Raw genomic sequence first — 25840 nt, forward strand, 5'->3', positions numbered from 1 at the left:
CAATATGACCATCCCGAAGTGTACAGTATTATATATACATTACGGTCGATGTTACCAGTCGGTTTCGCACTAGGAACTCAACGGAGTGTTAGGTAACAATCCAATTATGTAACCCTGCACTCATTAGTGTTAGGCGATATAGAATGAAATATGGTAACTGATCTCTATTTATGGAGGTGAATAGACACATTCGATTTGTGATCACTGTGGAAAAGATAATGAAACGAAATGAGTAGGAGATTGAGTTAAGAGTTATGAACCTCTGTACGAAATCATCGCTACTTGCTACCAAAGCTTCACTGTAAAGGGAAAAATCTTAACAGCATAAGAGGACTTAGAAAGAGGAATTGGCAGTGATAGAATAATAAGAGTAAAAGGTACAATACAAGAGTGGGTGTCAAAAGAGAATGCTGTTTTATAGGAAGAGCTCCGAAGGGAGTAGGGGCGAATGTGTATTTGCGAGCTTCGGAGTGTATCAGAGATTGGAGATGGCATGTCTGTAGAGTGGTGTATCTGGTTCTGTGGAATCTGTGTGTGTGTAGGAGTTGGTACGTGCAGACGTATAGGGGTGTAGGTTAGTAGGTGTTGTGAGGTTTTTGTGTGTGAGTGACTCTATGTGTGTGTGAGTGACTCTATGTGTGTGTTTGTGTGTGTATGTGTATATGGTGTGTACGTATATGCATGTAATCGTCATATGTGTGTGAGGATAGGGTGGTTATGAGAAAGTGGCAGCGGGAACGAGTGTAAGAAAAAGTGGGAGGCAAGATGAATGTGGAGGGTGTAGTAGAAGTGTATGCAAAGACATAATGGGAGGCTGTTACAAGAATAGAAAGTGTGAGCTAAAAGGGGTGAAAGTATGAGGAATATTTCGAGTTCCGGGAGAGAAGGTATTTACGAGAAAGTTTAATTACAAATACTGACAAAATCGAAAAAAAAAAAGAAAAGAGTGAAAAAGATAAGTTCGGAAATAAAACAAAATTTGCTTAAAAATAATCTAACACTGGTGAAGCTGTGTGAAGTGCCTTAAGGATGCGTGAATATACACATGTGCACATGCATATATGTATGTGTGCTCATATGTACGTATGTATGTACGTATGTATGTATGTATGTATGTATGTATGTATGTATGTATGCATGGGTGGATGCATGCATATATGTATGTCAATATTCAGTTTTATTTCAGGATTTCTTGCAAATAGAGATAGAACCGGTTCCCAACCTAGATCTGAGGCTCCTTCATTGGAATTTCAACATCAACAACAGGGTACTTTTGTATGTATGTATGTATGAATGTATGTATGTATGTATGTATGTATGCATGTATGTATGCATGTATGAATGTACGTGTTGTGTCGACGCCCCCAGGCAAAGAAGCAGGATCTCCCAAGACATATAAATAGAGGTAGTCTGGCCGTGGTAGGAGTGTTGAGTAGCAGTCGAGTAGCAGTTGTGTAGCGGTTGAGTAGAGATCATCCAAAGGTGCTAGATAGCAGTAGCTTGAGACATAACAGTATGTATGTATGTATGTATGTATGTATGTATGTATGTATTCATATGCTTGTATGTATGTACATATGTATGTATTCATATGTTTGGTCAGGAAGGTAGTTTTCGTTGGACAACTTGCAAGACAAATCACAAAATATATCAAACAGCAAATGAAATCAGAAGAGCAAGTGCCCATCCAACAGCATGGAGTGAAGGACTGTTTGTCTTCATTTAGCTATCGGTCTTGGAGACAGAGATCTGTGGAGTAATGCTTGTGACTTTGTATGCACTAACAATAATTTCATGGTGGAATGAAAACGTATATATGAGCGTGGGTAGTAAACACTACTTCAAGCGGTGCTCATCATTACCCAATCTATGCAAAATAGTATAGAGTACTATTAGAACTGAAAAACCACGAAAATACTGCTTTATGAGAACAATGAATCGATGTCATTCTTTGAAATCGAGTATGTAGCTATGAATGCAGTTATGTATGTACGAAGGTATGTCTGAACATATACATGTAAGACTGTATTCATGTATGTATTCATATATATATATATGTATGCATCAATGTATAAATCTATGTATATACAATACATATGTAATGTATGTATGTATATATATGACATTATTTAGTATTTTAAGATTACTTGTCAATAGAGAAAGAGTTGATTTGTACCCTAGATTCAAGGCTCCTTTATTGGAATTTCAACATTAACAGAGTATTTTTGTATGTATATTTATGTGTAGCATTTGGAGTCACTGCAAGTGCAGATTTGTATGTTTTGTTTTATGTATGTATTATCATGCATATACTTGAATGTCTTGATATGCGTATATATACTTAAATAATGAACTTCTGAAAAGTTTTACAGATGTTTACAGTTCCACTGATGGCTTGGATCTATAGTCTTTGAATTAACTTTTTCCTTCCTGGTTTTGTTTACTTAAGTAGTGTTACATAACCCAGTGCCTCAATAATCACAGGTATAAACCTGAACATGTATCTGGGTAGCGTAACTGCAGATTTCTCAATAATCCCTCATAGGTATTTTCTTTTTCATTGATCTTTAGCTTTATGTTAATATCTGTTGGACAGCTGGCTTCCAGAACTACACAATTTCTATTCTTTATTCGAAATCACTGTGTAGAATATCTAAGTCATGTCTATTATGTTTACATTTTATTGAAATCTTCACTGGGAAATGTCACCAGTGCTCCTTCTTATTATAGTGGTTATGGCTTCCACCATAATGTGAGTTCCTATTTCTTTTGGCTTCGTGGTTATCCTTCCGATAAATCTCATTATACAGTGTCTTAACTACAACACCATCTCTCAACGGTAGATAACACTGTGATGATATTTTCAGACCACTGCCTATAATGTGGGTGATATCTTCGGTTTTAATTCCACAAAGTCTCCATAGGTTATCCTGCGTCTCTATCCCTTTAGTGCTTCAGGTATTCGCTTGACATTTCTTGTTTCTGGATTGCAAACGCATACCCTTCAAAGTGGGAGTTAGCTATCCGGTTGTTGGTCCATGATAGATTGCTTTGAAGATCAATGTTAGTATCATTCCACAGCTTTCTGCTAACATATCCATGCTTGATCTTCTGTTGATATACGCTCATCCTTTCATCTGATGATATGCTGTAGTGGAGTCGTACGACTTCCTTGGGAACGTGTTTAAAGTTATCAGAAAGGGAAATCTGCTCAAGGAGCTGTTTTCCAAGTCTCATGATGTTATCCTTCCAAGTATGCAATCTTAGTTATGTTAGGCCTCTACTACTTTGTTTTCTTTTTGGGTAGAAACAGACTTCGTCTATGTGGAAATTATGTGTGCTGGTTAGTATCTTTCGGGTTTTCACATCAATTGCTCTGAGCTAATCAAACGTCCAATCAAGTTGTCCAAATGTTGGTATGAGTACTGGCAATGCAAACACAGTGGGCCACTGTTGTATTGAATGCAGAGAATTTTGAAGTTCAAATTTTCTTTTTCCTCTGTAATATACTTTAGTGACGTATGTTGTTGCAGGCGCCATCAGAAGATATGTTTTCATCCACACCTAGATACCTGTCACATTCCTCACTAGATATATGGGAAACAGTTAACATTGATAGAAATGTTGCTAGTCTGGTTTACAGTTTGGCATCTTTTCACAACCATACAGCACTATCTATTCTGACCAAACTCCAACCCTATATTTTTTGAGAATGTTGTAACTAGGCCAAAACTCTTTTTCATCTCTTGCATAATATTCTTGGCATATATTGGGTTGTCCGGAAAGTTCGTGCCGATTTATAGTAGCTTACCTTTCGACTTATTTTAGAACATTGTTGAGTCCATAAAGTAGGATTTGACTACATCTCCATTTAGAACATAGTTTAAGCTACCTTTTCGTTGTTGAAGAAGGTTTATGTTCCTATAACCTGTGTTAATTCTGTAGCCCTTTAAAATGGAAGACAAGAAAGTTCATTTTCGGCACTTGATGCTTTTCTTTTTCCGTAAAGGGAAAAATGCCTCACAAGCAACCAAAGAAGTATGCGCAGTTTACGGTGATGTTTCTTTATCCGAAAGAACTGTACGGAAGTGGTTCGCAAGGCTCCGAGCTGGAGATTGTAGCCTTATTGATAAAGAGCGATCAGGCAGATCATCCACTACAGATGATGACCAAATCAAGTCATTAATTGAGAATAACCCACATTGCACAACTCGAGAATTGGCAGAAAGCCTCAACCTATCAAAATCCGTCGTTCATGAGCACCTGGTAAAGTTTGGGTACACAAATTGCTACGATGTTTGGGTACCACATGAGTTGAGTGAGAAGAAACTTTTGGATCGCATTTTCATCTGTGATTCGCTTTATAAACGGAATGAAAACGCGCCTTTTTCAAAGCAAATTGTGATAGTGATGAGAAATGGATTATCTACTGAAATGTTCAGAGAAAACAATCCTGGAGTAAGCGACATGAGCCACCCTTAACCAACCCCAAAATGGGTTTTCACCCTAAAAAAGTCTTGCTTTGTGTCTGGTAGGATTGGAAAGGAATTCTGTATTATGAGCTTCTCCCAAGTAACCAGACAATTAATTCTGAGAAATTCTGCACACAGCTGGACGAGTTAAAAGCAGCAATTCAAGAGAAACGTCCAGAATTGGCCAACGGGAAGAGTGTTGTTTTCCAACATGATAATGCAAGACTGAACGTTTCATTGGGAACCAAACAAAAATTGCTGCAGCTCAACTGGGATGTGTTACCCCACCCTCCATATTCACCAGATATTGCTCCTTCGGATTTCCACTTATTCAGGTCTCTGTAGAATAGTCTTAATGGTAAAAATTTCAATTCCTTGGATGACGTAAAAAGATACCGTGATGAATTCTTTGCCATGAAACCACCTCAATTCTGGGAAGAGGGTATTTTCAAGTTAAAAGAAAGACGGAGACGCATTGTGCAACAAAATAGTTCATATTTTGTTGATTAAAAATGTAATGGCAAGTATTTATTGACCTTTTTCTTTCCTTTAAAAATCGGCACGAACTTTCCGGCCAACCCAATAGTTTCAAGTCATCTACAAAGAAACAGTGTGTAATTTTGGCATTTCTGTTTCCTTGTGAACTTTAGAGACACCCTTCAGACTTCCGTAACATGAATGACACCCTTCAGACTTTCCGTTACAGAAAGCATGAACAGTATCACAGAGAGACTATCTTCTTGGAATATACCACTGCAAAACTGTATTCTATTAGTGATAATACAATTACCCCTTGTATTTAACTTCAAGTAAGGTCAGTTATGGGTTTGGATGAAGTCTGGTCATTTATGGCTTCAACTGTGCTCACTGGAACTTCAGCAAGTCGAAGGGTTTATAGCATTCATGACTGAGTCAAAGGCTTTCTCGTTGTCCAGGCACATTGAAACTACGTTCTACCTATGTTCCTGTACCCCTGTCATTATAGTTTTCTTTATCAAGAATTGTTCGGCACACCCCCAGACTCCCTTCTTCCCAGCTGCTTGTTCTGCTGTGACGATATTACGAGGTCTGGTCAATAAGTATCTGGACTGTAATGAAGCTGAAGCACGCATAGTAAGCCGCTTGGCAGAGATTAATCTTGAACTCAGCCGTGCATGCGCAAAGTTTTAACATTCTAGCTCACTTCAGCTGTTCACATCAGTGCTTTGAAGTGGGTGGGTAGCGTGTGATCATCGCATTGACCATGACAGAGAAAGTTGTCATGACGATACTTGTTCAGAGGCCTATGCAACGTTGCAGAAAGTTTAGGGAGAGGAGGGTATGAGCCGTACAAAAGTGTGCGAGTTGTTCAGAAGTTTCTAAGCTGGCCGAAAAAATGTCGATATTGAAGAAAGTTCTGGAGGACCCGCAACCAGCAGAACCGAGAAAAACATCGCAGATGTGCGTGCAGCTGTGAGTTTAAATCGTCGAATCACCATCGGTGAGCTATTAGACGACGTGCAGATTAGTTACGGTTCAGTTCAGTCCACTGTCACTGAAGATTTGGGTATGAGATGCGTGTCTGCCAAAGTTTGTGACAAAACCGCTTTCAGCTGACCAAAAAGGCATTCGGATTTCAGTTGCACAAGATCTCCTTGATTATGTCGAGATCGATGAAAACATTTTGAAAACTTTATGTAGGCCTCTGAGCAGGTAACGTTAAGATTTTGACAAAATTTGAAGCCGATTTGCTGCTCCGCTTTCTCTATCATTGTTAATGGGATGATCACACGCAACATACTTTCCTTGCAAGCACTGCTATAAACAGCGGAAGTAAGCCAAAACGTTAAAACTTAGTGTGCATGCACAGCAGCGATCTAGGTCAATCTGTGTCAAACCGCTTCACTCTGCGTGCTTTAGCTTTGTTACTATAGCAACAGTCCGGATACTTATTGATCAGACGAATATTACTTTCAAAATGGTCTTGGAGAAAGATGTTTAAACATGCTGTATGTATTTTATATATTGAGTTCTAGCATACTATTAGCCAGTAGTCTTTTGCTTGTAGGTGGGTCAACATTCGGGGATCTGTTTTGTCTCTACCAGAGCTAACCAGTGTGGTACGCTGCTATTCTCATTGAGAGCTTGCTGGTATAGGTTTACAAGATATTGTCGGTAGGTTATCCAAAAATCCAGTATCCAAAAATCAAGTCTCTTCCAGGTAATTTTCCATACTGAAGTATCTGGATTACAGTCACAATGGTCTTGGGTGTAATGCAGAGATAATAACGTCTACGGATTTCTTCCAGTCAGTGACAAAGCGTTTTTGTTGAACTCCATCTATTCGCTCCAGATTTTCCTCCAGAAGGAGTCTATGTCTTCTCGTGAAGGAGCTTCTATATGTTTACTGTTTCTCCTCTTATGCATTTGTACCCTGCTACTTGGTTCCGGTTAAATGTTTTGTCTAGTGTTTCTCTCTCGGTTATTCTCTTCTGATGTTCGAGTTTCTCACTGACAGCTTTTAACTCCTGCTTGACGGGGATCAGTTTGCAATTGAGAGTTCTTTTTCTGCTCTCACCAAGCATCACTTCTATCGCCTTCTTCATTTTTTGTTTTTCTTGTTTGCAAGCAGTAAGCAGCTTCACATATATGAAGGGCTACTGTAAATCAGCTGTCTTTTCCTCTGTCTTCAAAACTCATGATGGTACTTTCTTCGTTGTTTTGGTTTTATTTACTTTTTGTGTGTCGTTCAAGTATTGCTTTGCAGTAGTAGAGAAGGCATAAAGACAGGCGTTAATCTGCCAGAATAAGCGTTCATTACACTGCTGTAAATACTCCGCTCAACATTCAACAACTTTTAATACCGTGTATTTTGGTCTTTAATTTATCTGAAGTTAGTTTATCTGAAGATGAACCAGTTATTTAATAGGGCTGATAATTATGGCTTCAAGGTTGGAGATAGTATTCATCGTATTTTCAATAGTTTCCCCCACCAAATATGGTACGAATCGCTTCGCGCGCGCTTGTGTGTGTGTGTGTGTGCGCGCGTGCGTGCGTGTGCGTGTGTGTGTGTGCGTGTGTGTGTGTGAATGTGTGTGTGTATGTATGTATGTATGTATGTATGTATGTATGTACGTACGTATGTATGTATGCATATATGAATGTACGTATGTATGTATGTTCAATTTTTAACTATTTGAAAACTAATAAAGACGGATCCGATTCCCAATAATGATACATAGTTTGAAGTTTTGAAGGTAGATACCAAAAATGAATTCACATCCCAAACTTGTACACTTTTACAGTTCACATACTGATTATATTTGTAACGTGTGAACTAACTGCTTGATTTCTTTTTTTGAATGAATACCCCCGCATTTTCAGATTGTCCCTTAGGCATTTTTTCACAAATCCAACGGAAGCAACTCTTATTTGTATAATTCTGAATTTATAGTCTGGATATAAAAGCTGAAGGATTCGAAATAGTTGTCCTTCTCTTTGATTTTCAAAATGATATTCGCATTGGCAGGGCAGTTGACTTCTATACCAATACATAATCTTTCTTGTCTCTCCGAAACAACACTATCCTGTTCCTTTTCTGTTTATATTTAATAGTTTTGAAGGAAACGTTCCATCGATATTCCTTGTGTTGATATTTATGCATATATTCAATTACATTGAAGAATGCGAGCAAGATTATAAACCTTAAGATTATAAAGTAAGGGACAAGTTATTACACTTGGAAAGTAAGGGACAACTTATTACACCTAGTAAAGTACAGAATAAGGAAATTTTTACTCAAAATATTGCAGCTAAGGATAAAATTTCAAATAAAATATTTAGATCTAGAAAATATTAGGTTTTATTAAAACTAAAAAAATTATTACAAGTTATTACTTCTATTTGTTATTACTTGTTACTTCTATTGAAAGTAAAAAAACAACTAACAACTCAAAATATTTTTGCACTTTAAAAAAAATCACTAGCAGAGATACCTGGCGTTGCTCGGTATTAAAATGGCATAGTTTTTTTATTGTTTGACTTGTTTCAGTCATGTGACTGCGGCCATACTAGAGCACCACCTTTAGTCGAAGAATTCGATCCCGGATTTATTCTTTGTAAGCCTAGTACTTATTCTATCAGTGTCTTTTGCCGAACCGCTAACTTACGAGGACGTAAACACAGCAACATTGGGTGTTAAGCGATGGTGGGGGTACAAACACAGACAGACAGACACACACACACACACACACACACATACACACACAAATATACACATATAAACGAAAGTCTTCTTTCAGTTTCCGTGTACGATATCCACTCACAAATTTTGGGTCAGCCTGAGGCTATAGTATATACATATATATATATTGTTGTACTTGGGGATGGTCATATTGCCAGTTTAGCCAATAAAAACACACGCACTGTATATTTGGTGTTAATTTGCTTCAGCTTTATATTACATTAATCTTAATCTTATTTCGCCCAGAGTTCTTTCGTCACACTTCTGTGACCTCATCAGTGGTCCTTTGTTTCCTTCCTTATGTGTGTCTCACCTTGCTAAATATCAGCCATTTTGTATTCTGTATTCCTATTGTATGTGTCTACGCATGCGTGTCTTTCAATGTGTCTGTGTCTTTTGTAAGTGCATGTGTGTATGGGGAGTGTCTGTATCACCTATATACTCTGTTAATACGTGTTCGTTTGTATTTGTTTTATTTATTTATTTGTTCATGTGTGTGTGTGTGTGTTTTTTTGTGTTTTTTTTGTGTTTAATTAAATTTTGTTAACGTATGTAGTATTTAATTCCATTTGTTTATCTATGTATTGTATTATACTTTGTTCATATTATTATTGGTTCATGGGTAACATGTTGTCACATGCTGTGGTTTGTGGTTTGTTAGTGGTGTGTCTTAGTGTTCCATTCTAGTTTCCTATTCAGGCTAGGTTTCTCTTCTATTATGTGTGTAGCTTCAGTAATTTGTCTAAGTGCTGCATCACTGCTATGTGTAGATAAGATTTTAATTTCTATGTTGTTGATTGAGCCTCTATGTTCTTGCTCAGCGTGCTGGTACAGAACTGATGAGTTCTTCCCTTCCTTAAGTTCCCTCCAATGTTCGTTTGCCCGCTCCCCTATGCTCCTTGCTGTTTCGCCTACATATGTCATTGTCTTATTTCTGCATCGTCCCTTTGTACATCTTATACTATAGACCACATTTCTGGTTTTGCAGTTCGTTTGTGGGCTAAATCTACATACGATACAGTTCCTATCAGTGCAGGGGGTTCTACTGAAAGGGTATGTTCTACTGATAAGGGATTTAATAGGGTTGCCTGGCCTTTCAACAACCTTAATTCTTAGCTTAAGTTTGTCTAGGGCCCTTCTAAAGCGGTACGCCAGTTCGCCTCTAGGGGTGGTGTCGACGAACATGACGCTCTGGTACTTGTGGCTATCGTACCATGAGCTTGCCTTCCCTATTTTCTTCTTAGTCCTTTCTATGGTGTTCCATGATTTGCTCCTATAGAGTGGGCAAATCCCATTCCTATCGTTGCGTTTGATTGTTTCAAACTTCTTCATAGCTCCTTTGTCTCACTAACGATATACAGGATGTTCTCTTTGTTTTTCTGCACTAAGTTATGTTTTTTTAATTTTCTGCTTATGTTTAGCAAGTGCTGTATGAGAGATACTATACGACATTTGAAGGATGTCTACACTGACTGCAAGCCTCTACCCTTTTCATTTCTTCATGAATAGAGGCATCCGTTGTCACTGCCTCTGTGGAAGCTTCCAGTTAATAATAGGATCTTAATGTCAAAGTAGTGGATTTTCTCTACAGACCTGTCAAGTACCTCAATGGTTCTGCAAGGTTCCCCGAAGCACATGTAAAGTTGTTTTTCACTGTAAAACGTTGACCCTGTTTGAAAAAGAACTCCGATCCCTCAATTAGTTTGACGCATATACCACAGTTTGGTCCTCCACATTTTTTTACTGACAGCTTCAGTGTTGTTGTTGAGAGTACTTGGGCTTGTGTTAGGAGACTTTTCATAGATTTGGGTTGTCTTTTGCACATTATGACGGTGTACGTTTGGAGGATTAAATTCATTTTGTGGTCCCTACTACTAAAAAAGTAGGGGCATGTTCTGGAGGATGGTGTCGAAGGCTTCATTGTTGAGATGGTTGTGTGTGGAGATGTATGGTAGGGCTTTTAGTTTGGGATGTCTGATTTCATGGATCTTGAGTTGTGGGGCTCGTTGAAGGCCTATATGATGGTGGGTAGTTCCTGGTAATGAGTATATCCTTTAATTCATGTAGTCGTGTGTCCCTGATGCTTCTATTTGAAACTATAGTAAAATCCTTTTTGCTAGGTTGAAGGGGATATTCATTCTGGTGTGTCTGGGGGTGGTATAAGTAGAACGGTAGATATTGCTTGGAGTCCGTGGGCTTATAGTATATATTTGTTTCTAATTCATTGTTAGATTTCTTGATGAGGATGTCGAGAAATGGAAGTTGTTGCTGGCTATACTCCATCGTGAATTGAATGTTTCTATTATGTTGTTAGATTTCTTAATGAAGATGTCGAGGAAGGGAAGTTGTTGCTGGCTATATTCCATCGTAAATTAAATCGTTACGTCAAGTCCATTTATAAGTGCTTGGAATTCCTTAAGTCTCTCTATACTTTCATGCCAAAGAATGAAACAGTTATCCAGATACCTCTTCCAGTTATTTTCTATGTAGAGGGAGAATGGGTTGCGTATTTTTCTAGTACCTTACGATAAAGACTGATTTCTAGATATCCTATGACTAGGTTAGCAAAGGAGGGAGCCATTCTCGTACCCATCGTAGTACCCGATTTTTCTCGATAGAAGTTGTCTTTGAAGACAAGCTAGTTATTTTCCAAGATGAATTTTACACCTTCTATTACGAATTCTTTTTTGATGCGATGTGGGAGTTCATTGGATTAATTCTCTAGTCAGAATTGAATTGCTTCTATTTTTAGGCTGTGAGGGATATTAGAATAGAGGTTGACTACATCGAAGGATACTAGTAGGGTGTTTTGTTCATTGTTTTAGGGAGGTGGTTGAACATATCTAGGTCGTCCTTTATGTAGCTTTTGATATACTTTTGATATTACAACCACAACAGGTCACTTGATCATTTAAGAGGATTCCACCAACATCTTACAATTGTCATACCGCTACTGCATTTTTATTATTCTTTCTCTTCTTTTCCTTCTTCTTCTTCTTCTTCTTCTTCTTCTTCTTCTTCTTCTTCTTCTTCTTCTTCTTCTTCTTCTTCTTCTTCTTCTTCATGATAAAATTATTTTATCATTTTCTACCTTGTCTTATTTTCCTTATACATATTAACTCGTGTGTTCCTTGTAAATACGTGGCACTCCGTCGGTTACGACGATGAAGGTTCCAGTTGATCCAGAACAGCCTGCTCGTAAAATTAACAGGCAAGTGGCTGAGCACCCCACATTCATGTGTACCCTTAACGTAGTTCTCGGGGAGATTCAGCGTGATACAAAGTGTGGCAAGTCTGGCCATTTGAAATACAGTTACAACAGAAACAGGAAGAAAGAGTGAGAGAAGGTTGTGCTGAAAGAGTACAGCACGAATGCTGCCGTTGATGGCCTCTAGCTAGTTTTGTGACACACAAACCTGTGTCCATTACAACCTTCGAACAGGGGAGGTTCCCCATGCTGATTCAGACATCTACAAACTAGTTTCAGGGTATTTGTTCTTTATCAACGTGGAGAAGTTGAACCCAGCAGGCGTCGCAGTTGACTATCTGTTCGAAGGTTTATATATATTCACTGGAACACATCCACTGGTTTTCAAAAATAGAAATATTACTAGCTAGAGGCGATGGCCTCTTGGAGCTAATCAACGGCAACATTCGTCCTATTTTTACGGACTGCCAAGTTAGCATAGCGATAGCTATTAATACCCAGTACTGCTGCCGTAGTCTCCTTTAGAGAGATTTAGAAATAATAATATCTCTATTTTTGAAAACCAGTGGATGTGTTCCACTGAATATATATAAACCTTTGAGCAGACAGTCCACAGCGACGCCTGTTGGGTTGTACAACTCCACATTGATAAAGGGCAAACACCCTGAAACTAGACTGTAGATGTCTGAACCAGCATGGGGAAGCTGATGATCTCCCCTGTTCGAAAGTTGTAATGGACACAGGTTTGTGTGTCACATACCTAGTTAGAAGCCATGCCATTGCCTCTTGGACCTAATCAACGGCAGCATTCGTCCTATTTTTTTGGACTGCCATGTTAGCTTGGCGATAACTATATATATATATATGTGTGTGTGTGTGTGTGTGTGTGTGTGTGTGTGTGAGTGTGTGTGTGTGTGTGTGTATTGATATTAATATTATTCTTTTACTTGTTTCAAGACGGCGTGCTGGCAGAAATGCCGGACGAAATGCTTAGCGGTATTTCGACCGTCTTTATGTTCTGAGTTCAAATCCTGCGGAGGTCGACTTTGCATTCCATCCTTTCGGAATCGATAAATTAAGTACCAGTTCCGTACTGGGGTCGATATAATCGACTGGCCCCGCTCCCACCAGATTTCGGGATTTGCGCCTAGAGTAGAAAAGATTCTTTTACTTGTTTCAGTCATTTGACTGTGGCCTTCCTGGAGCACCATCTTTATTGGAACAAATCAACCTTAGGACTTATTTTTTGTAAGCCTAGCACTTATTCTATCGGTTGATTTTGCCGAACCGGTAAATTACGGGGACGTAAACACACCAACATCAGTTGTTAAGCGACGGAGGGGCTACACAGACACACAAATACATACATATAGATATATACACGATATATATATACTTCTTTCAGTCTCTGTGCACCAAATGCACTCATAAGGCTTTGTTCGGCCCGAGGCTATAGTAGAAGACATTTGCCCCTAGGTGTCAAGCAGTGGGACTGAATCCGGAACCATGTGGTTGGGAAGCAAGCTTCTTACCACAAAGCAACTCCTGCGCCTTATTATTATTATTATTATTATTATTATTATTATTATTATTATTATTATTATTATTATTATTATTATTATTATTATATATATATATATATATATATATATACACATATATATACATATATATATATATGTGTGTGTGTGTGTGTGTGTGTATAATATATATAAATAAATAAATAAATATATATATATGTATGTGACAGGAGTACACACACACACATACCAACACACGAACATGAGTACACAAACACATGAATATGCAAAATACATACAAACGTACACACACGCTTACATATATATATATATATATATATATATATATATATATTTATATATATATATATATATATATATATATATATATATATATATATATATATACATATATATATATGCGAGTAAAAATAAATACAAAAAAGGTGGGGGTTTTTTGTATGATTGTGTATAGAGGAATATATTATTTTGTTTAAAAGAGTTCCAACACTGTCTGTTTTTTATGTTTTATTTATATTCCTGCAGAACCAATGTGGGGTATAGAATATGGAATATACAATATATAATATAATATACAATATATAATATAAAATAAAATAAAATAAAAATGGATGGCACCATGAAAGAAAGTATTGAATGTAGATGAAATATTGAGCGTTCAATATAAAGGATCAAATATATAAATATATAAATATAAATATATAAAGGCGACTCGAGTTTCAGGGCTATTTCCCTTCGTCATGGCCGCTATGACAGACCAACTTAAAATGAAACGTCGGTGTTATTTTCATTTTTGCCTAATTTAGACAGCAGTTTATTCATCGCACCCTGTATATATCTCTTTCGCTCTTTTCTCTTTCTCTTTTACTTGTTTCAGTCAGTTGACTGCGACCATGCTGGAGCACCGCCTTTTAGTCGAGCAAATCGACCCCAGGACTTATTCTTTGTAAGCGTAGTATTCTCTCGGTCTCTTTTGCCGAACCGCTAAGTTACGGGGACGTAAACACACCAGCTTCGGTTGTCAAACGTTGAGGGGACAAACACAGACACACAAAAAAAAAAAACACACACATACACATATATATATACGACGGGCTTCTTTCAGTTTCCGTCTACCAAATCCACTCACAAGGCTTTGGTCGCAGTGGGACTGAACCCGGAACCATGTAGTTCGTAAGGAAACTACTTACCACACAGCCACTCCTACGCATATATATATATATATATATATATATATATATATATATATATATATATATATATATATATATATATATATATACATATATATATATGTGTGTGCATGTGTACGTGTGTGTGTGGACATATATTTAAACATATACAAATACATGCATACACACAAACGCGCACACCCTCACACACATACACAGACACATCTATATATATACATATATATATATATATATACATATATATATATATATATATATATATATATATATATATATATATATATATATATATATATATATATATATATATATATATATATATATGTATATATAAATATATGTTATTTTGAGAAAAATAAAATTAAAATGCTGTAAGACTTGCACTTGTCAAACTACAGGAACAGTGCAGTGTAACAGCGGTAAATGTGGCTGTTATTACAAACATTCACAATATCAAGAGGGTCAAAATTTCGCTGATGCTTGCAACACTTGCCGCTGTATAAACGGTCAAGTAGATTGTACAACAAGAATCTGTCAATGTACATATCAAGGACGAACTTATAATATTGGCCAAAGATTTGGTGAATGTGACGAATGCCAATGTTTGTCTAGTGGCACAGTCCACTGTTCTAACAAGCCATGCAAATGCATCTATAACGGAAATACCTATCGAATTGGTGAAAGATTTGCAAACGGCTGCAATACATGCACATGTAAAATCGATGGTAGTGTAGACTGCACTACAAATCCATGTACCTGTACTTACAATCATAGGGTTTATAATATTGGGCAGAAATTCGACGATGACTGCAATACTTGTACATGTAAACATAACGGTCAAGTTGAGTGCACATATAAAACGTGTCGATGTACACACAAAGGACAAACTTATAAAATTGGTCAGAGATTTCATGAAGATTGTAACCAATGCCAATGTTTATCAACTGGATATGTTCAATGTACAACCAAAGTTTGCAAATGTACTTACAACAACCAGATTTACAATGTAGGTCAAACATTTAGACAGGGTTGTAATAGATGTACGTGCGAAGTGAACGGGAGAGTAAGCTGTACTAATAACCCATGTCAATGCTTTTACAATGGAAATACCTACCGAATCGGAGATTCATTTAGAAAAGGCTGCAATACATGCACTTGTAAAATCGATGGTAGAGTAGAGTGCACAACAAATCTATGCACCTGCAATTACAACGGCAAGCATTACGACATTGGTTCTATATGGTTTAATGACTGAAACAAATGTCAGTGCACTTCTGGAGGAAGAGCGGTTTGTGAACAGAAACCATGCACGAAACCCTGTATACACAAAGGAAATACATATTCCGCTGGCCAAACATTTAAAGATGACTGCAACACCTGTAGATGCGGACAGTTTGGTCGAGTATCCTGTACTAAACTGTACTGTCCCCCAACCACGTGCCAATATTACGGAAAAACTTACAAACAGGGACAAACATTTATGACTCAAGATAGATGCAATGTTTGTCGATGTTCAAATGGAAATGTCAAGTGTACCAAATACGATTGTTATAAAGAGGTGAGTAAAGTTTTCTATTAGTTTTGATCTCCCTAATATAACGTGTCTCATCCTTATATAGTTAGTCATTGTAAACAGAGAAAATAACAAAGAATTGAATAATGTTTAGCATAAACATTGGAATGCACTCACTGTACTACACTATGTTACGTTATACTACCAACAAAATGATACCAGTCATTTGGTTTCCATATTTATTTGGAGTAGCTCATTTTATTGACGCTAGCATTATCTTGAAGAATACTAATGTTCTTTTGATTGTAAACATGAAATGTTGTATATATGCATTTATTTAATAATTCATATGAAAATTATTAACTTTCAATGTTTTGTCTAAATTTATTGCTACTTTTATGAAATCGGTAGCATATCTTTCGCATTACATCATCATTTTAAGAACCGTTATGATACAGAATTGTAAATTTTACAATATATTGTCTCACGTTTCAGTATATAGTTCGTGAGCGAGAGAGTTTTTTTTTTTTTATTATTGCACCCGGTGAAATATGTATACTTTGTTGTGACATAATGTGATATATATTTAATCTTTACACTTCTTGAAATAGAAATTTAACTTTATACTTAAGTCTATGTTATAATTTTAATCTTTATACAAAATATTTATGTCCAATCTTATAAATATATTAATTTCTTGTAACTTTATTCTTTTCAGAGTCGACATTACTGATGAACAACAGTTAACTTATTTTTGATTAATTTTAATAATTGTAAATATTACAAACATAATATTTTTAAATAAAACCTATATTTACTGCACATTTTTGTTTGATTTATAATTGTAAAAGTTATAAAAACGATTTTAGATAACTAAGTTATCTATTTGAATAGCCATGATGAAAAGCATTGCGATACTTCAATACTTGAATAATTTGTAGTGAAAGACCTAAATAGTAATTCATTTTAATTTTGGTACAAAGCCAGCAATGTTGAGAGAGGTGCAAATTGATTACATCGACACTAGTATGTGACTGATACTTTATTTGATCGAGTCGGAAAGGACGAATGACAAAGTTGGTTAAATTATTTCAGGATTGTTAAAAGAATTTTATTTTCGATAGTTAGAAAATTTCAAGTCGGGTGCTAGCGAATAAGAAAGGACATGTTTCATCAATAAATTAAAACAAAAGTAACCTCAACAACTGCAAAAATAATTTCATGAAAAAGACAGGACTAAAGAGAATGAGAAATATCAATTTAGCTGGAAATGCATTATTCCAGATTAACTTGGAAATGATAAACATTGTGAATAAAAGATGGAACATAAGTCGTGTTTTCAATAATCCAGCTACACACACAAACACACGCACACACAGACACGCGCGCGCGCACATACACACACACATACACACACACAAACACATATATTCACACGCACACACTAACATACAGGGAAACACATCGGCATATTTATATATTGGTATGAATTTGTCGTCGTAACAACAGCAGCAGCAATGGCAGCAGCAACAGCAGCAGCAACGGCAGCAGCAACGGCAGCAGCAACGGCAGCAGCAACCGCAGCAGCAATAGAAACAGCTGCAGCAGCATCAGCATCAGCATCACTAGCAGTATTAGTAGTAGTAGTTATTTTATATGCCTAATGCAAAAATGAGAGTAATACAAAGTGAATAGAATGAATATAGGGTTCAGTTTGCGGAATTTAACATGATTTATTCCGAGTTACGTGAAGGGATGATCTTCGCATATATACATACATACATGCATGCATACACACATACATACATACATGCAGACAGACAGACAAACAGACAGACAGACATGCATACATACAGATTACATATTTACGGGATGGCTGTTCACTCATGTCTCAGGATTGTCATTGACTATTGAATGCATCTTACACACGATCACGATTACTATTTTTGCCTGTTAAGCTTCTACACGTGTTTCGACGGACCAGAAAAACAAATCTGTTTATAAGTACATCAGAATGTAGAAGCATATTCCGATATACTGCACTGTGTGTAGTCAAACCAACACTGGACTGGCAAATACGCAATCTATAATTATGAGCATAAAACAATCTATTGTCCGACTTCGTTGATGACTGTTTAGCTCATCTTTGGAACGACGTATATACCCACAAATAAACTTTGTTGAGGCAAGACACTTGACTAGTGGACCTCTGAGGGAAGCATGTGTTTCGGCAGACCACACAAACAAGGGCTGTTTATAAGTACATCAGTATGCAGAAGCATATTCCGATATACCGTACTGTTTAGTTAAACCACCACTGGACTGTCAAACATTTCCACATCTTATTGCAAGTTTCGCAATCTATAATTATGAGCATAAAGTAATAAACTTTTGTCCGACTTCGTTGATGACTGATGAGCCCAGCATTGGAAAGTCGTATACGGCCACAAATAAACTTTGTTGAGGCAAGACATCATCAGACTAGTGGACTCCTGAGGGAAGCAGTTGCTTTCTGAAGTCTTATGATATTTCATCATCTAAGGAGTAAGAATATTCATCATCTAAGGAGCAAGAAATGCTACCCAAGTAAACAAATTTGTCTACTATTTTCAGATCTGTTACTTCAGCTTACGTTTCCTGGGATAGTTTGGAGCATAAGGAGTCTCATACCCGGGCTAATGGCAAATTTCTATACCTTACAAGAAGCAAAAAATGATTCACGAAAATTTGTGTGTCGTAAACAGAAAGTGCAGTAGATTTTCAGTCATTTATGTAATATCGCACGTTCGGATTTCTTTATTGCTCAACTGATTTCTTTATTGCGGCATATAGCCTTAAAAAAGAGGGGACATTACAAGGACAGGCAACACAAAACGTGGGGTACAAAAAACGAATGATGAAATACGAAATGAAATATTTAACAATGAAAGGATGTAATGACATACGAGCCCCTCAAAGCTCGCAGTTCCGTTTTACTGTTCTAATTATACATATTAATTATCAGTCTCTTTCGTCTGTTGTGTATTCCATGAGGTTCTCTAATTCCATCACATTGGGTAAACTGTCATATTGTATATATATCCCGGTAGGTCTGATTCTAGTTTCAAACAACTCCATCAGTCTTTCCTTTCTCTCTTCCTCCAATAATACCGCTCTTTCATCAGGTTCGAACATCTCATAATTCAGTCCTCTCCCACCCTTACTTTCTCCTTCTACTCATCCAACTTCTCTCTCGCTCTTTGCTCTTCGGTTTTTTCCTTCCTGCTTGTTGTTAGCTCTGTTTCTTGCGTTCGAATCTCCATACTCTCTTTTTCCATTGTGACTTGTCTCTTTGACTCCGATTTTCTTTTCTTGGGACTCTGGCGCAGACTCCACTCTCGTTGTAACATATTGGTGGTTTCCCCTCCACCACGACTCTCAGTCGGATCTTATCGGGGAGCATCAACTCCTCCGCCATCTTATGTAGATCTGGCAGGGTTATGTGTATCAAAGCTTCGAGACCATAACCCGATCAGTTGATCTCCTTTGACTTCTCCACCTTTATTATATCTACCTCCTCCTCGCAGTTGTAGATGATGGCTGCCACCAGCCATGCTTCGTCAATCTCTGGGGGCACTCTCCCTATCCTAACTCTTACAGTAGGCCGGTAAGAGTGATCACTTTGTTGATCTCAAAGGCCTCGTAGCGTGCCTTTTTGCCTGCTTCTCGTTAACGAAGCGCACCTACACCGTGTCGTACTTCCTTCCTCTCGAGCAAAATGTTGTTACTTCTTTAATCTCTTATAAACATTCCTCAATTTCTTCGATTTCCGCTACTTCAATCTTTTTCGTTTCTATGTTAAATGTTCGGTAAACTATTCTTTTTTTCTCCGCTCTTTGTAACATGTCGGCTGGTGGTGTTAAGCGGAAGCAATCTCCCTCCTTCACAATTAGTCCATTGTATTCCATAAAATCTCTTCCTTCTGTCTCAACTTCCCTTAGCTGCAACATGTTGGGTGCCGGGCTTTTGGCCGCCACCGCAGCATAGCTGCCAGATTCCAGGCCCAACAATGGGTAGAAGAAACAAATTCAACAACAGTTCAATCAATAAATCCAACGAAACTATCAACAATTTCAATAACAGCTTCAAAAATCAATTTTCACAACTCACCGCTCGTTGACCTCTACTCAACTACTAACTTTATTTGGGCATAAAGCCCCAACATAGAAGAACATTACAAGGACAGACAACACAAAACGTGAGGTACATATAATGAATGGTGAGTATGAATTGAATTATTTACAATGAAAGGAAGGAGATTGCCTACGGGTAACACCGCCAAAAGAAGCCACGCAACATGCGGAAAGGAAAATAATAGTGTATAGAACACTAAATGTTGAAACCAAGAAGATAGAGGTAGCGGCAACAGAAGAAATAGAAGAATATCTGACCCAAGTGAAGGAAATGACGACCTTCTACGCAAGAGGGAGAAAATACTGGGATCTTTTTTAAAACGGGGGCCACATCTTTCATTAATGTTTTACGTAGTTTTTGGTACCGAAAGACTTTCAAACTTCGTATACTTATCTATTTTGTGTTATAGAACAGAAAAATATTTTTGTATTCGAATTTATTTCATGTAAAAAATTGTCTTATTTCGATAATTTCAACCAATCACTGACAAGTATTCAGTTGTTTACATTTACTCCTTTGGCTGATTAAGCGGTGTAAAGCGTATTTAATTTCCATAGCTTCGTTTTGCTTTTTTCTTTTTAAATTTGCTGTTTTATCCTAACCCTAACCCTATCACCGATAGAATTGTTTCAGAATCGTTTGTTTATGTAGTCGGCACTTAATGTATATCGGCTGAATGGACGTCACTGATTGGTTGAAATTACAGAAATACGACAACTTTAACATAGAATAACTTAGGGATTTCTTTTTTTTTTAAGAAGACTAAGAGAAAAAGATGTTTTATATGACACATTCTACCAGTGTTCCAAGTTTCAAAGTGTTTCGTTAATGAAAAATGTGGCCCCCGTTTTAAAAAAGATCCAAATACTGGCTTCAACATTCAGCACTCCACACACCACTACTATCCCTTCCGCCCGCTGCGTGGCCTCCCTCGGCGGTGCCACCCGAAGGCAATCTCCCTCCTTTACATCACCCCCCCCTATGCTTCTTCACCTTGCTCATATGAATATCAACATCAGTCACTTGCATAGCGTCGGCAGACAGCCCCCACCGCCTACTGCCGCAGCGCAGCTGGCCGCTTTCACACCCAACACAGGGTAGTACAATAATTTTTTAAAAAACGTTCAGCAATAAATAATAACAATATTCTTCAACAGTCTCCAACAATACTCAAACAATCGAACCCACCGCAATCAACGCCGAAAACACAAACGCAACTCTGAAGAACTCTGGTCAACTACTATTTCTTTATTTGGCACTACGGCCACAACACAGAGGAGACACTACAAGGATAGGCACAACACTACAAGTACAGACACAATGGGGACAAAAAACATAAAACGAATGCAGTACAATTTGAACGTTTATATACACTATTTACAATCGTTCAATTTTTGCATTGTTTTTTTTCTTTATCATCTTTTTTTTCCTCTCTCTTTTTTTCCATGAAACACTTTTACTTTTTTTTCTCTTTTTTCTTGTTCCCTTTTTTACCTTTGTTTTTCCTTTTTTTTCTTTCAACAAAACAATTTTACTTACTGTTTTTTTTCTTTTTAATACCTCATGAAAGGCTCCAAGTCTTTTAGCTTAACTACTGGTGGTAGGTGTTCGAAATCCGCCAACACTCCGGGCGGGTCAATCCCGTCTCCGCACATGTCTTTCAGTCTCTTGTATGTGTCTTTATCGACCACAATGGCCTACCCGTGGGTAACCTCACTCTTATCATATGCTTGAATTTTAAAATTTTCTTTCCGTCTCTTTGCTTTTTGCATATGTTACGAAATTCCATTTATTTTTTTCTCCAGGTTTTCTCTTTTCTTCTTCCACTTCTTGTACCTTTTCCTTTTCAACTGTGAACAATCTCTCCGTTTCACCCTCGTATAGTTGCACTCCTGAATCTTTTTCTTTCACTGGGACAACCGGCATCTTTAACACTATTTCCTCTTTCTGTAACTCCTCGCACACTTTTCCAATTACTTTTTCGCTTTCTTTCTCCACCACCCTTTTGTCTGCCTGCCTTCTGGTCGCAGCTTTCATGTCCACCTCTTCTTTCTTCTTTTTCTGGTTCTCTGGCGGTGAGCTCGCTTTTCCACTTCTCCTTCTTTTTCTTTCCACCACCCTAAATCCCTCCTCCGCTGTTTCTTCTTCCATCTCCACTTGTACTACCTGGTTCGCACTCTCCCGTTTCTCCCCACATGCAAAACATATAGGTGGCCTGCCCTCCACTATCACTCTCAATCTCAAGTCGTCGGGCAGCACTATCTCCTCAACAATTCGATTTAAGTCTTCTATTGTTGCTTGGATAGTGAGCTCAATTCCGTATCCCCAGTAATTAATTCTTTGTGTCCTTGTGGCCTTCAGTATCTTGGCCTCATCCTTCATGTTGAACATTATGGCTGTCATCAGCCACGTCTCTTTTAGTTCTGGGGGTACTTTGCCTACTCGCACTCTGGCCAGACGTTTGCCACAGTACGAAGGCAAAAGCACCCACTCCTCTGATCTTATTGCCTCCGTCGAGTGTTTAATTGCTTCTTCCTCTGTCGCAAAGCGCACCTCCACGGTGGCATACTTCCTTCCTCTTGTTATAAAGATTTTTTTATGCTTTATAAACATTCTTCAATTTCCTCCACTGTCGCAATCTCTATATTTCTCGTTGTAATTTTCATTGTCTTGAATACAACTGTTTTTTTTGTTACATTGCCTGTCAGTTCTGCAGGTGGCGTTAACTTTAACGTATCTCCAACTCTGTCCAGCAACCTCTCACATTCCTTCATTTTCTTTGGTTCTACCTTAATTTCAATTATTTCCAACGTTTCCTCTTCTATTCCTTTTCCAGTTGCGGCCGCATAACTGTGGCCACCCACTGGCATGTTCTCCATTTTTCTCCCAATGGGAAGAGAAGAAATAAAACAACAATTCCAACAGTAATAATTAACAAACAAATATTTAACGCTCTGACTTACGATAAAAACACTCCGTTATCAATAACTCAAAAGACCTCTGCACAATTCTGCTCAACTATTTATCTTTATTATAGGCATATAGCCTGAACAAAGAATGGACACTACAAGGACAGACAACACAAAACGTGGGGTACATATAACGAATGATGAAAAATGAAATATTTATAATGGAAAAATGGAATGGCTTACGAGTCCCCCAAAACTCGCAGCTTCATTTTACAGTTCTATTTATACTGATTGTTTTTAGTCATCATTTTCATTTGTTATATGCCCGGTTACGTCCTCTAACCCAATTACGTTCGGCAGATTTTCGTACTGAACATATATTTGAGCATTTATAATTTTATCAGGGAATAACTCTATCAACTTCTCCAGTCTATCCTTCTCCACCAGCACTGCTCTTTGATTGCCTCAAACATCTCTGTGTTCAACTTTACTCTTATCAAAGCCTTGATCTTCACTATCTTTTTCTCTATTTCCATTTCTTTTTTGTAAAACATGAACGTTCTCAATTTACTCCCCTTCGGTCTTCCTGTTTTCACCACATGTTCTAATTGCTTCTCCAATCTTCCTTCCGACTTCATAATTTTCTGCATTCTTACTACATTTTCTATGTTGATCTATGCTTTCTCGGGTTCTGAAGTTCTCTTCTCTGTATCTTTCTTTATTCTCAGCTGCATTCTTTTTCCCTTTCTTTTTCTTGGGGCTTTTTGGCGGTGAATCGACTCGTGCTCTCTTTCTCTCTGCCGCTGTTTCCTCCACCTTTTTTTCTATTTCCACCACTGCTTCTTCACTGACCACTGTTTCCTCCGTTAACCCCACCAGTTAATCTCTCGTGACTTTTCGACCTTTAGAACTTCCACTGCATCTTTAAAATGTAAAAAATGAACAATCTCTCCATTTCACCCTCGTATAGTTGCACTCCTGAATCTTTTTCCTTCACTGGGACAACCGGCGTCTTTAACACTGTTTCCTCTTTCTGTATCTCCCTCTCGCACACTTTTCCCATTACTTTTTCACTTTCTTTCTCCACTACCCTTTTGTCTGCCTTCCTTCTGGTCACAGCTTTCATTTCCACCTCTTCTTTCTTCTTTTTCTGGTTCTCTGGCGGTGGGCTCGCTTTTCCACTTCTTTTTCTTTCCACTACCGTGAATCCCTCCTCCACTGTTTCTTCTTCCATCTCCACTTGTACTACCTGGTTCGCACTCTCCCGTTTCTCCGTCTGTGATCTCTGTGGGCATCTCGTCTTCATGTGGCCTTTCTCCCCACATGCAAAACATATAGGTGGCCTGCTCTCCACTATCACTCTCAATCTCAAGTCGTCGGGCAGCACTATCTCCTTCTTCTACCGCTTCTTCTTCACTCGCTACTACTTCCTCCATCTGTACTTCTCTTAGGGGACAATTTGCCTGCGTGTGTCCCCTACTTCTACATTTATAACATACAGGTGGTCTCCCCTCCACCACGACTCTCAGTCGGGTCTCATCGGGGAGTACCAACTCCTCCGCTATGTTGTGTTGATCTGGTAGCGTCACATGGATTAGACCTTCTAATCCCAAATCCCACCAGTTGATATCTCTCGACTTCTCAACTTTTATGACTTACACTTCGTCCTTACAATTGAAAATGATGACTGCCACCAGCCATTCTTCGTTCATCTCCGGGGGCCCTCTGCCTATTCTTATTCTTGCGGCACGTCTCCCGCAGTAGATTGGCAAGAGTGCCCACCTTGTTGTTCTCAAGGCCATATTGGAGTGCTTTTTCGCTTCTTCTTCGCTCCTAAATTGCACCTCCACTGTGTCGTATTTCCTCCCTATTGTGTAGAAGGTTGTCTTGTCCTTCACTTGTGTCAGACATTCTTCTATGTCTTCCGTTGCCGCTACAGCAATTTTTTTGCTTTCAACGTTTAGTGTCCTGTACATTATAATTTTCTTCTCTGCTCGTTGCGTGGCTTCTTTCGGAGCTGTCACCCTAAGGCAATCTCCCTCCTTCACAAATAATTTCTGATGTTTTATTACTTTGTTTATGTCAATTTAAACTTTAGTCATCTGCATTGGGTCGGCAGACAGGCTTTTTGCCTACTGCCGCAGCGTAGCTGGCTGTTTCTTTACCCAACAATGGGAACTATAACAATTTTCAAAATATTCAAAAAAGTCCAACAATAATAATTAATAATTTACTTTAACAATTTTCACCAACAAAAAATTCAACTCACCACACGCAACGCTCTCTTCCAACTAAAATCACAAACGCAAACTCTGAATAAGGATGGCCGACTTCTTTCTTTATTAGGCACTACGGCCATAACATACAGGGGGACACTACATGGACAGACAACACAAAACGTGCGGTACATAAAACGAATGATGAAATACGAAATGAAATATTTAACAAGGAAAAGATGCAATGGCTTACGAGCCCCACAAAGCTCGCTGTTCCACTTTACTGTTCCAATTATACATATTAATTATCAGTCTCTTTTGTCTGTTATATATTCCATGAGGTTCTCTAATTCCATCACATTGGGAAAACCGTCACATTGTATATATATCCCG

The 25840-nt window shown here is 37.9% G+C and overlaps 1 protein-coding gene across 1 annotated transcript; it reads left to right on the forward strand.

Annotated features, from left to right (window-relative positions):
• Window positions 1-5146: 5146 nt before the first annotated feature.
• LOC106882846 (uncharacterized) lies at window positions 5147-16230 on the forward strand. Its single transcript, XM_089350107.1, is given in 3 exon segments — window positions 5147-5267; window positions 5458-5585; window positions 15013-16230. Coding segments are annotated over 3 exon segments (1452 nt in total). The 3' UTR covers window positions 16216-16230.
• Window positions 16231-25840: the final 9610 nt, after the last annotated feature.

This window comes from Octopus bimaculoides, chromosome 4 (genome assembly GCF_046866305.1).
Source record: "Octopus bimaculoides isolate indiv1 chromosome 4, ASM4686630v1, whole genome shotgun sequence".
Classification (NCBI taxonomy): Eukaryota; Metazoa; Mollusca; class Cephalopoda; order Octopoda; family Octopodidae; genus Octopus; species Octopus bimaculoides.